Source organism: Oncorhynchus mykiss, chromosome 6 (assembly GCF_057628025.1).
Source record: "Oncorhynchus mykiss isolate SJ-2025 chromosome 6, ASM5762802v1, whole genome shotgun sequence".
Classification (NCBI taxonomy): domain Eukaryota; kingdom Metazoa; phylum Chordata; class Actinopteri; order Salmoniformes; family Salmonidae; genus Oncorhynchus; species Oncorhynchus mykiss.
Genome location: NC_143027.1, coordinates 36,815,852 through 36,829,338, shown reverse-complemented (window position 1 = coordinate 36,829,338; position 13,487 = coordinate 36,815,852). Strand labels below are relative to the sequence as shown.

General features: G+C 42.8%; 1 protein-coding gene across 1 annotated transcript in view; it reads left to right on the top strand.

The window, feature by feature from the left end:
- The window catches only part of hk2 (hexokinase 2), a 59,982-nt gene extending 48,753 nt beyond the window's left edge, over window positions 1-11,229 (top strand). The window contains exons 11-18 of the mRNA XM_021606334.3: window positions 299-447; window positions 543-662; window positions 1,428-1,523; window positions 1,741-1,840; window positions 1,979-2,162; window positions 6,465-6,620; window positions 6,932-7,168; window positions 8,948-11,229. Of these exons, the coding sequence (XP_021462009.1) occupies window positions 299-447; window positions 543-662; window positions 1,428-1,523; window positions 1,741-1,840; window positions 1,979-2,162; window positions 6,465-6,620; window positions 6,932-7,168; window positions 8,948-9,092 (1,187 nt within the window). The 3' untranslated portion in view covers window positions 9,093-11,229. The remainder of the gene's footprint in view (window positions 1-298; window positions 448-542; window positions 663-1,427; window positions 1,524-1,740; window positions 1,841-1,978; window positions 2,163-6,464; window positions 6,621-6,931; window positions 7,169-8,947) is intronic.
- The last annotated feature ends 2,258 nt before the right edge of the window (window positions 11,230-13,487 follow it).

Below are 13,487 nucleotides of genomic sequence, written 5' to 3'. Positions count from 1 at the left end.
CCTTAAGCTGTTACATGTAGTTAAGAATTTACCAAATCAATACACCAAATTCACTTAGGAACAGTCCACCTGTGCCTAGGATGTTTGGGTGGGTGGTCAGCCAGCAATCAGAGGGTTACCGGTTGGAAATTCAGGGATGACAAAAAAGTCTGCCAGGATGTGAACACCTACTTCCGTTATTAAACAAGGCACATAACCCTCTAGCTGCTAAATGTAAAAAATAAATAAAAATGTAAGTGTCAAGTTATCGCTCTTGCTTAGCTACCTTCCCTATTGTCTGACTCATTGAACTTATCAGAGCACGGTGACTTCTTGGCCCTTGACCTGGGTGGGACCAACTTCCGAGTTCTGCTGGTTCGCGTGCGGGGCGGGAAGAGACGCAGCGTGGAGATGCACAACAAGATCTACGCCATCCCCCAGGAGGCTATGCAGGGCACTGGAGAGGAGGTAAACCGGAAATGTCCGTCTCAATGTCTGTTATGTCACAGTCCCAGTCCACTGCATTGGTCATTTGACACCTCTCTCGGTCTGTTCTCTGTCAGCTGTTTGACCACATAGTGCACTGCATCGCTGACTTCCTGGAGTACATGGGTATGAAAGGAGCTTCCTTGCCCCTCGGCTTCACCTTCTCCTTCCCCTGCCATCAGAATAAACTGGACCAGGTAACAAAGCAAACATGCACACGCAAAACTCGTTTTAAACATTGTTTTTGGATGGCTTGAACCACTGCTGAACCTCTCACAGACAGAACGTTGAAAACACTTGAGAACAGTCGGTGCTCTGTCTGCACCTGTTCATTCAAATGGCAAGGCTTGGAAGGACAAGTGCTGACAGGAGTGGACAAAGTGCATCACATGGTCTATTCCCACATTGTATAGGCGTCTGTAGGAGAGGTCGACCAGTTATGATTTTTCAACTCTGATACCGATTTATTGGAGGACCAAAAAAAAATGATGCTGATTTAATCGGCCTTTAAAAAAAAATATATATATATGTATGTATGTATGTATGTATGTATGTATGTGTGTGTGTGTGTAATAATGACAATTACAACAATACTGAATGAACAATGACCACTTTATTCTAACTTAATATAATACATTAATAAAATCTATTTAGTCTCAAATAAATAATGAAACATGCTCAATTTGGTTTAAATAATGCAAAAACACAGAAGGAAGTAAAAGTGAAATATGTGCCATGTAAAAAAAAACTAGTTTAAGTTCCTTGCCCAGAACACATGAAAGCTGATGGTTCAATATTCCCAGTTCTTCAATATTCCCAGTTAAGAAGTTTTAGGTTGTAGTTAATATAGGAATTATGATGCGTCCTGACATAGTATAGGCTAACCAACACTCTGCTCAGGGCCAGGTAAAGATGCCCATCCCCACCCTCCTAATGTGATGTCCATTCCTCCTCCTCCTCAGGGTATCTTGCTAAAGTGGACCAAGGGTTTCAAAGCTACCGGCTGCGAGGGAGAGGATGTTGTGTCTCTACTGAAGGATGCTATCCACCGCAGAGAGGTTAGAGGTCACACCCACCCACTGGGCTTAGTCAGAATCCTTCACTGCCCAGAATCAAAACACTGTTACACTTTACAGTACCTGTAGGATCTCAAATCCATTTAAAATTGAATGTGATACCATGAAAGTACACCAACCGTAACTTTGGTATACTATAATATCAATCTGAAATCCTTTGGTTATGAAAAAGGGTTCCATTTTATTTTTGTTTTTGTAGGAGTTTGACCTGGACGTGGTTGCCGTGGTGAATGACACTGTGGGCACCATGATGACCTGTGGCTACGAAGACCCACTGTGTGAGGTGGGCCTCATCGTAGGTGAGTCTCCAATAGCCTACTGTATGTTCCTTCTGGATCAAAGCACAGTCTGTAAGAAATCGATAACTGCCTTTATTTTTCTTTGAGTGTCTGTTGCTCTCTTTTTCTCTCACACACACACATTTCCCCTCTCTCCAGGTACTGGCACCAATGCCTGCTACATGGAGGAAATGCAGAATGTGGAGCTGGTGGAGGGGGATGAGGGGAGGATGTGTGTTAACATGGAGTGGGGGGCCTTTGGGGACCACGGGGAGCTGGACGACTTCAGCACAGAATTCGACAGAGCCGTGGACGACTGTGCCACCAACCCTGGCAAACAGAGGTAGCCTATTACTGTTTGTTTACAACAGTGTTGAAAGAAAGAGTACACCTTTAGTTGGGGTGCTGATTTACGGAGGCTCAATTAAACAAATTAAATCTCCTTTCTGTGGATTTATTGGACTGTTTGTTAAAGTTGATTTATGCGTCTTTGGAGGCTGGGATTAGGTTTGCAAAGGGAGGGTATATTAAAGGAAACTTTCTAATTTTACCAGTAAACTACCAGAATTTGTGTAATCTAACACAGAACATCTAGTGACCATTTTGGGTACTTCAGATTATCACAGGTGTCTGGAATTATCTCTGGCCCTCTGTGTGGCTTTATCAATGTGAAATATATTAAATTAGATTATATTTTTTTTTAAATTTACTTTGCTAGGTCAATGTATTTGTTAATGTTTTGGAGTTAAACTGGTGGCAGTTGTGAAAAAAGTAAATATTTGGAAGAGTTGCGGTGTTAATAGAAAATAAAGACATTGTTTTTAGATTTTTTTAATTTTCATTTATTATGCTATTTTCTCGAACATATAGGCTATTGACTAGACGGAGATAATAAATGAATAATACACTGAAAAAATATTAATGCAACATGTAAAGTGTTGGTCCCATGTTTCATGAGTTGAAATTAAAGATCCCAGAAATATTCCATACACACAAAAAGCTTATTTCTCTCAAATTTTCATCCCTGTTAGTGAGCATTTCTCCTTTGCCAAGATAATCCATCCACATGACCAGGTGTCATATCAAGAAGCTGATTAAACGGCATGATCATTACTCAGGTGTACCTTGCACCGGGACCAGTACAAGGTGCACCGGGACCAGTACAAGGTGCACCGGGACCAGTACAAGGACTCTCTAAAATGTGCAGTTTTTTTCACAACACAACAGTCTTGAAGGAGCGTGCAATTGGCATGCTGACTGCAGAAATGTCCACCAGAGCTCTTGCCAGAGAATGTAATGTTAATTTCTCTACCATAAGCAGACTTCAAAGTTGTTTTAGTGAATTTGGCAGTACTGGCCTCAGAACCGCAGACCACTTGTATTGCATCTTGCGGGCATTTTGTCTTTGACAATTTGAATGCACAGCGACTGTGACAAGAACCTGAGGCCCATTGTCGTGCCATTCATCCGTCGCCATCACCTCATGTTTCAGCATGATAATTCATGGCCCCGTGTCGCATGGATCTGTACACAATTCTAGGAAGCTGAAAATGTCTGTTTCGATGGCCTGCATACTCACCAAACATGTTACCCATCTCCATTGAGCTTGTTTGGGATGCTCTGGATCGAAGTGTAGTACAGCGTGTTCGAGTTCCTGCCAATATCCAGCAACTTCACACAGCTATTGAAGAGTGAGACAACATTCCACAGACCACAATCAACAGCCTGATGAACTATGCAAAGGTTATGTGTCGCTCTGCATGAGGCAATGGTGATCACACCAGATACAGACTGGTTTTCTGATCCACAGCACTACCTTTTTTAAAGGTATCTGTATTCCCAGTCTTGTGAAATCCATAGATTAGGGCCTACTGAATTGATTTCATTTGACTGATTTCCTTATATGAACTGTAACTCAGTAAAATCTTTGAAATTGTTGCGTTATACATTTTTGTACAGTGCGTTCGGAAAGTATCTATTAAAAATAAAAAACGGAACTATCACATTTACATAAGTATTCAGACCCTTTACTCTACTTTGTTGAAGCACCTTCTGCAGTGATTACAGCCTTAAATCTTCTTGGGTATGAAGCTATAAGCTTGGCACATCTGTATTTGTGGAGTTTCTCCCATTCTCTGCAGATCCTCTCAAACTCTGTCAGGTTGGATGGGGCACTGCACAGCTATTTTCAGGTCTCTCCAGAGATGTTAGATCGGGTTCAAGTCTGGGCTCTGGCTGGGCCACTCAAGGACATTCCGAGACTTATCCCGAAGCCACTCCTGAATTGTCTTGGCTGTTTGCTTACAGTCGTGGTCCTGTTGGAAGGTGAACCTTCACCCCAGTCTGAGCGCTCTGGAGTAGGTTTTCATCAAGGATCTCTCTGTACTTTACTCTGTTCATCTTTCCCCCGATCCTGACTAGTCTCCCAGTCCTTGCCATGGGAATACATCCCCACAGCATGGTGCTGCTACCACCATGCTTCATCGTAGGGATGGTGCCAGGTTTCTTCCAGACATAACGCTTGGCATTCAGGCCAAAGAGTTCAATCTTGGTTTCATCAGATCAGAGTTTCTCATGGTCAGAGTCCTTTTAGGTGCCTTTTGGCAAACTCCAAGCGGTCTGTAATTTGCTTTTCACTGAGGAGTTTCTTCCGTCTGGCCACTCTACCATAAAGGCCTGATTGGTGGAGTGCTGCAGAGATGGTTGTCCTTCTGGTAGGTTCTCCCATCTCCACAGAGGAGATTATCTTTCAAAGATTGTTGGATTTTTACAAACTAACTTCACAGATCTTCATTGTAAAGTTTTAAACATTGTTTCCCATGCTTGTTCAATGAACCATAAACAATTCATGAACATTCACCTGTGGAATGGTCATTAAGACACTAACAGCTACAGCCGGTAGGCAATTAAGGTCACAGTTATGAGAACTTAGGACACTGAAGAGGCCTTTCTACTGACTCTGGAAAAACACCAAAAGAAACATGCCCAGGGTCTCTGCTCATCTGTGTGAACGTGCCTTAGGCATGCTGCAAGAAGGCATGAGGACTGCAGATGTGGCCAGGGCAATACATTGCAATGTCCGTACTGTGAGACGCCTAAGACCGCGCTACGGGGTAACAGGACGGACAGCTGATCGTCCTTGCAGTGGCAGACCACGTGTAACAACACATGCACAGGATCGGTACATTCAAACATCACACCTGCGGGACAGGTACAGGATGGCAACAACAACTGCCCGAGATACAACAGGAACGTTCAATCCCTCCATCGGTGCTCAGACTATCCGCAATAGACAGAGAGGCTGGACTGAGGGCTTGTAGGCCTGTTGTAAGGCAGGTCCTCACCAGACATCACCGGCAACAATGTTGCCTATGGGCACAAACCCTCCGGCGCTGGACCAGACAGGACTGGCAAAATGTGCTCTTCACTGAGGAGTTGCGGTTTTGTCTCATCAGGGGTGATGGTCAGATTCGCGTTTATCGTCAAAGGAATGAGCGTTACACCGAGGCCTGTACTCTGGAGCGGAATCGATTTGTAGGTGGAGGGTCCGTCATGGTCTGGGGTGGTGTGTCACAGCATCATCGGATTGAGCTTGTTGTCATTGTAGGCAATCTCAACACTGTGCGCTACAGGGAAGAAATCCTCCTCCCTCGTGGTACCCTTCCTGCAGGCTCATCCTGACATGACTCTCCAGCATGACAATGCCACCAGCCATACTGCTCGTTCTGTGCGTAATTTCCTGCAAGACAGGAATGTCAGTGTTCTGCCATGGCCAGCGAAGAGCCCGGATGGGACCTGTTGGATCGGAGGGTGAGGGCTAGGGCCATTCCCCCCCAGAAATGTCCGGAAACTTGCAGGTGCCTTGGTGGAAGAGTGGGGTAACAACTCACAGCAAGAAATGGCAGATCTGGTGTAGTCCATGAGGAGGAGATGCACTGTAGTACTTAATGTGTCTTGTGGCCACACCAGATACTGACTTTTGATTTTGACACATTTTGACACATGTGACTAACAGAAATGGAATAATGTCTGTGGAACTTGTTCAGTTTGTCCCAGTTGTTGAATCTTATACACATGTTAAGTTTGCTGAAAATAAACGCAGTTGACAGTGAGGATGTTTCTTTTTTTGGGGCGAGTTTATTTTAGATTCTTCAAAGTAGCCTTGATGACAGCTTTGTATATCTTTTGATTTCACACTTTTCTGGTTACTACATGATTCCACATGTTATTTCATAGTTTTAATGTCTTCACACAATGTAGAAAATAGTCAAAAATAAAGAAAACCGCTAGGTGTGTCCAAACTTTTGACTGCTTGTGTGTGTGTGTGTGTGTATATGTATATATATATATATATATATATATATATATATATATATATATATATATATATATAACAAAATAGTTATTAAAGTATAAAATACCAACATATATTTTATGTTAATTCCCGAAATAGCAGAAAATTGCAGTCATTTTTTTTGTAATTTACCAGTAGCTTTGCGACCCTAGCTGGGACAACTACACGCTCCAGTGCAATAACGCTTTCATCCATAAAACCTGAAGTGTGTTTTTCCACAGTGGGATTCTGTCAACAAAACTGTGTAGCAGTAAGCCTCAGGATTCAAGTCTCTCTCGGTCTCTCTGTCAGGTATGAGAAGATGATCAGTGGGATGTACCTTGGGGAGATAGTGAGGAACGTACTGCTGGAGTTCACTGCAAAGGGACTTCTGTTCCGAGGCAAACTCTCTGAGAGGCTCAAGACCAGAGGCATCTTTGAAACCAAGTTCCTCTCCCAGATCGAGAGGTGAGTCGGTGTCACTTTGCTTGTCTGCGAATGTTTGTGGCAATTACGCTTTTAGTCACTATCTAGTGTGGATGTCTGATGAGCCAAAGGAAGATTTGGAAAAGTGTCACTAAAAAGGTTAACAGCCATGGTGGGAGCAACGTGTGCGTCCCCTTTTCAGGGTATCAAAGCCAATGGATTTCAATACGATGTCCCTCCTAGACAACAAAATGTCGAGCATATGATGGAGAACAATGTTGTGTGCACTTCATGTTCACCCTAAATGATTTGACTGTTATCTGTGCCTGCCTGTCTCTCACCCCCCTTGTCAGTGACCGTCTGGCCCTGAGGCAGGTGCGCTCCATCCTGCAGCACCTGGGTCTGACCAGTTCTACGTGTGACGACAGTATCCTGGTGAAGGAGGTGTGCAGCGTGGTGGCTCGTCGCGCTGCCCAACTCTGTGGTGCCGGCCTGGCCGCTGTGGTCGATAAGATCCGGCAGAACCGCAACCTCTCCGAACTCAAAATCACAGTGGGTGTCGATGGAACGCTCTACAAACTACATCCACAGTGAGTGGTTATTAGATAGTATTATCACAAAGAGAGAGTCCGGTTAAAGCTATACTCCAGGGGCTGTATTCATGAATCGTCCCAGAGTACGAGTGCTGATTTAGGATTTTGCCTTTTCGATGACAATGAAAAACATATCGACTGAGTGTACTCTACTCCTAGATCAGCACTGTTTTTCGTACACTTTTTTAACACGGGCGCAGACGTTAATTGCACATTTAACTGTAGGCAGCTGGTAGTTTCAGTTTATAGCCTTTACTTTGCTCTTACTTTTCCCTTTATTATCTTACTGAATCTATGAATAAAATTAGTGGGTGCAAAAAGGATAAACATTGAGAAACTCTAACAAGTTTTTCTTCGAGGCTCTGTTTCCGTGGTTACGTAGGTAAAATGCAAACATCAATCTAGTTCATTAAAATGTTACGCATGGTTTCTTTATGCATTTACAAACCTAATCTCCTTTCAATAATGATAAGAATGTGAGTTTAATTGGTGATGAGATACAGATAGATATATATATACACACACACACACACACACACACACTGCATTCGGAAAATATTCGGACCCTGTGACTTTTTCCACATTTTGTTACTTTACAGCCTTATTTTAAAATTGATTTAAATACAAAATAACCTCATCAATCTACACACAATACCCCATAATGACAAAGCGAAAACCGGTATTTGACCAAGAACCCGATGGTCAATCTGACAGAGCTCTGTAGTTCCTCTGTGGAGATGGTTGTCCTGGAAGGTTCTCCCATCTCTGCAGCACTCCACCAATCAGGCCTTTATGGTAGAGTGGCCAGATGGAAGCCACTCCTCAGTAAAAAGGCACATGACAGCCCCCTTGGAGTTTGCCAAAAGGCACCTAAAGGACTCTGACCATGGTCTGATGAAACCATGATTGAACACTTTGGCCTGAATGCCAAGCATCACGTCTGGAGGAAACCTGGCACCATCCCTACGGTGAAACATGGGGTGGCAGCATCATGCTGTGGGCATGTTTTTCAGCGGCAGGGACTGTGAGACTAGTCAGGATCGAGGGAAAGATGAATGGAGCAAAATACAGAGATCCTTGATAACGCGCTCAGGACCGCAAACTTTTTAGCGAAGGTTCACCTTCCAACAGGACGACGACCCTGAGCACACAGCCAAGACAACGTAGAAGTGGCTTCGGGACAAGTCTCAATGTCCTTGAGTGGCCCAGCCAGAGCCCGGACTTGAACCCGATCAAACATCTCTGTAGAGACCTGAAAATAGCTGTGCAGCGACGCTCCCCATCCAACCTGACAGAGCTTTAGAGGATCTTCAGAGAAGAATGGGAGAAACTCCCAAATACAGGTGTGCCAAGCTTGTAGCATCATACCCAAGAAGAGTCAAGGCTGTAATCACTGTCAAAGGTGATTCAACAAAGTACTGAGTAAAAGGGTCTGAATACTTATGTAAATGTGATATTTCAGTTGAACATTTTGCTAAAATGTATAACCTGTTTTTGCTTTGTCATTGTGTGTATATGTTGATAGATACAATTTAATCCATTTAAGAATAAGGATGTAACATGATATAAATATATAATTCTAGCCTCATACCTTTTAACAGCACCTTTTTACATTGCCTGCATGTACATCTGCCTATGAGTTTCCCTCATTCTCTTGTCCGTTGCCATATGAACTCACTTCCCCTTCATTCCCTGCAGATTCTGGTCCATTGTCTATTCTCAGTAAGAAGATTCTAACCTGCTTCTGATCTCTCTCCTTATCTCTCTTCTTCACAGCTTCTCCAGCATCATGCATGAGACGGTCAGGGACCTGGCGCCTCAGTGCGAGGTCACTTTCCTCCAATCAGAGGATGGAAGTGGAAAGGGGGCGGCTCTCATCACGGCGGTGGCCTGTCGCATCCGAGACGCCGGACAGCGCTGAGCGAGGGGCTCTGGGGACACCGAGAACAAGGGTTACGTCCCAATTGGCACCCTATTTCCTAAATAGTGCACTACCTTTGACCAGTGCCCTATGCTCAAAAGTAGTGTACTGAATGGGGTGGGGGGAATTTGGGAAACAGCCATGGGCGGGGTCACAACAGGGACAGCACAGGATGACAAAGGGATACTGGAAAAGGAGCACAACGGACTTCTTACTTAGAGATTTGCTGTGCCTCATCGCATCTGTTCATCAAAAGGATCTGTTAATCAAAAGTAGTGACGTTCACAACAGCCTGCGTTGTTTTTTTTCCAGTTTTTTGATTCTGGTGTGTGTTTGTAATAGAAAGTACTTGGCCGGTGGGCCACATTGAAAAGGGACATGCAGAGAATTAAATATTTTTGTTTATGAATATGTTTCCTAACAGAAGCAGAGATTCTGTTTTCTTATGTGAAATGCGACAGTGATATTGATGACCTTAGCTGTGTTCGATTACTCATACTAACCACACTAACCATACTTTTTGTGACATAAATTGAGTATGTAGTATGCTTATTGGTCATAGTATGGATGGAGTTATTATGCCAAAAGTTCCCAGATGTCGTACTAAATTCACCAAAATACAAAGTATACAAGCAGTGAACACTATTTCCTTGCTTTTAGGGCCCCATAATGCAATTCTTCAGAAAATGTTAGGCTTCACAACGTTTTCAGATTTGAAGAGAATGGTGGAAAATATGCAGCCGAAGACGGACGAGAGCAGATACAAATTCATTGCTTTAACTAATGATGACAAATGTTAAGATGTTGATCAATGTAATAAAGTCATGGCTTTTCAAATAAGTTATATGTTGGCTGACAATTTGTTAGCCACGCTATCCTTACAAACCGTATAGCATTATAGCAGTACCGGTATGTTAGCTAGTTACCTAACATTAGTTGTCTACAAATACATCGAACTTGCCAGGCAGTATATCAACTATATGCTATCTATCTACCCAACATTATTGACTTGGTTATTCACATCATTCTTAGCTATCTACTCTGATTTCAGAGCACTCTCCTCTGAGGGTACCAGAGCACAGAATAACAGATGAATTTTACGAACGCTCAACACCCGTTGAATATGACTGGTGTCAGTAAACGTCGGCAAAAAAAAGCATCATTAAATTATTGCCAGCAGCACAGGTGGAGTCACCAACACTCTGGATAACATGAAAACAGCCTAACCAACTCGGCTAGGATGAGTAAAATGGTCAGTGAGGTGGTCTCATTTGTGTTCGGGAAGTAGTTAGCCAGTTAGCTTGGGTGCTTGATTGCCGTTGTGAGGTCCGAACGCTCGGATCAACCCTACTCCTTGAATGCTCCGAGATCGAAACGCTCAGAATTTACAAACAGACAATGGACAATCTGACAACAAATTGAATTAACGAACACACCCGAAATCGTAAAATGTATAGCTAGTCATTTGTTATGCTAGCAAGAGGTTGCATAGCAACAGCATCAACTTCAGGTAGACAGGCGAAGCACTAGTACGCTCAACTGAAAGGATACCGTTTGTTTACAGTATACTAAAATGAACTAGTTGTGTGTGTGTGTGTGTGTGTGTGTGTGTATATACTCATTAAATATATAGTATGTTCGTATGGGTATTCGAACACAGCTCATGTCTTCAGAAGGGTGACTGCTGTACTAGGAATGAAACCACACCTGGGTTCAGAATCTGATATATTTGAATACTATATTTGAATTGAATACTTTAGAGCATTCGCTCTATTCTACCTGGAGTGCCAGGCGGGTTAAGTTGGGACTTTTCTATGGGTCCATTGCAACAGGCAAGCTCAGTCAAGCACAGCTTAAGTATTTTAACAGATTTCCAATAGTACTTCAAACCATTAACATAACAGAATATGTACCAAGTCCATTAATGCCTAGAACACTCTGTTAGAACTAGAACGGTACATTAATTTATTTAAGAAATGTATTGTGTTTCATAAAATGTCTAATGTAAAGTGTGAGTCTAGAAGTGAGGCTAAATTGTGAATTCAAACACTGACAAATATCGATTGGAATACACCTTATTTTAGAGTCCTGGTTTGTCTGCAGGTGAAATATAAAGTAAATAATGATTGTCCATGGCTCTAATCTAAATTTCTTTCTGCTTTTCCTAGCATTATACAGTATCTTCTTGCCATATTATCAACTGTATTGGAGGAGAAGATGGACCTGAGGGGACCTTTTGACTTTTTGAGAAGGAGTCGAGAGAGGATGCGAGGAACGGAGGAAAGGGGAATAGAGAAAGTGCACATGGTAGATTTCCAATTGGTTTAACGACTGCTCGCATCCTCCTCTCACCTCCTTTTGAAAAAGGACAAAGGTAAGTAAGAAAGGGTAACTTTGAAATAAATGTGCTTGTATGAATTGACTCCTCTCTGCTAGTGTGTCAAACGTTTAGAGCAGGTATTCTGTCAGGGGTACGCCAAATAAAAATGATTCACTTTTTTTTTTCACATTTTCAAACAGTACATTTATTTTCCAACGGGGCTATACATTTGGGTGAGTTTTTTTTTTTTTCTTCTCGCCTGAGTAGCCTCAGCCAAAAATAAAATGAAACCATCTAGTCAAATAATTAACATCCAGTCACATGAACCGTTACTCTCTCGCGGGAAACCATTCTTGTGCAGGCATTTAAAAACGAAACATGACAATTTCAAAAATAAGCCATGAGAGTTTTGAGCGAGAATAAAGATGACTTTCGAGTAGTAAAAGCAACAGATACAATGAATAAGAAGGGGCTAGAAGCGTCTTATATGGTGAGCTACCGAGTGGCTTAGGACAGGCAAGCCCCATACTATTGTGGAGGACTTAGTTCTTCCTGCTGCCGCAGATATGGCTGGGACAATGCTGGGAGAAAAGGCCCCAAAAAACTATACAGGTAATGACTTCATCAAACAGCACTGTTTCACAATGCATCAGTGACAATGGCTTCGCATACTAGCCATCGAATTATATGTGTTACAGCTGGATGAATCGGCAGACGTGGCAGGCCTGGCACAGCTCCCTTATGTTTATGGGGGGTCAATTAGGGAAAACCAGCACAACATGAGGGGATATTTTTCAAGCATTGGACAGCTTTGGTGGTCAAGATGTGTTGGTATCTGTATTGATGGCGCAAAAGCCATGACAGGGAGACATAGGGGATTGGTAACGCGCGTGCAAGCAGTTGCTCCTGACGCCACTTGGGTACACTGCAGCATCCACCGAGAGGCTCTTGCTGCCAAGGGAATGCCTGACAGCTTGAAAGACGTTTTGGATACTACAGTGAAAATGGTTAACTTTGTTAAAGCAAGGCCCCTGAACTCTCGTGTATTTTATGCATTATGCAATGAAGTGTGCTGGTTATCAAGGGGTAAAGTGTTGACTCTATAAAAAAAAAAAAAATAATAATTGCGAGACGAGCTTAAAGTTCTCTTTTACTGACCATAATTTTCACGTCTGATGACGAGTTCCTCACACGACTGGCCTGTCTGGGTGATTGTTTATTCTCTCCTGAATGATCTGAGTCTAGGATTACAGGGACTCAGCAACTATATTCAACTATATTCAAAATTGAGGCTATGATTAAGAAGTTGGAGCTCTTCTCTGTCTGCATTAACAAGGACAACCCACGGGTCTTTCCATCATTGTATGATTTTTTTGTGTGCAAATGAACTCTAGCTTACATTGTAAAATGTGATATAGCGAAGTACCTGAGTGAGCTGGGTGCGCAATTACGCATGTACTTTCCCAAAACAGACGACACACACAACTGGATTCGTTATCCCTTTCATGCCCTGCCTCCAGTCCACTTACCAATATCTGAACAAGAGAGCCTCATCGAAATTGCAGCAAGCGGTTCTGTGAAAATTGAATTTAATCAGAAGCCACTGCCAGATTTCTGGATTGGGCTGCACTCAGAATATCTTGCCTTCCAACGAGCCGGGTTGTGATAAACTTACACTCATTCCTATGTTTAATAAATGTATTGTATAGTGTGTGTGTGGCAGGCTTACAATGATGGCAAAAAAAAACATTTGAGAGTGCACTGACCCTGGTGATGGAGGGGCTATGCAGCTGGAGGTTGAATGTTTGAAGGGGTACGGGACTATAAAAAGTTTGGGAACCACTGGTTTAGAGGATGAATCTCAATAATTGTAGCTAGTTGTGCGAGACATTTTTATAGATACAAGGATAAGTATAAGGATTGTTTTTTGTGTGCATGGTTTTCTCTAGTTACACATGATCGGATCAGGGCCAGTATGTCCTGCAGTTACCACTGTTTGTATTGCCACAGCTGTGGCTCTCTAGGCCCTTATTCACACATACTTTTGGCGCTAAGTAGCCTAGCCCGAACCATTA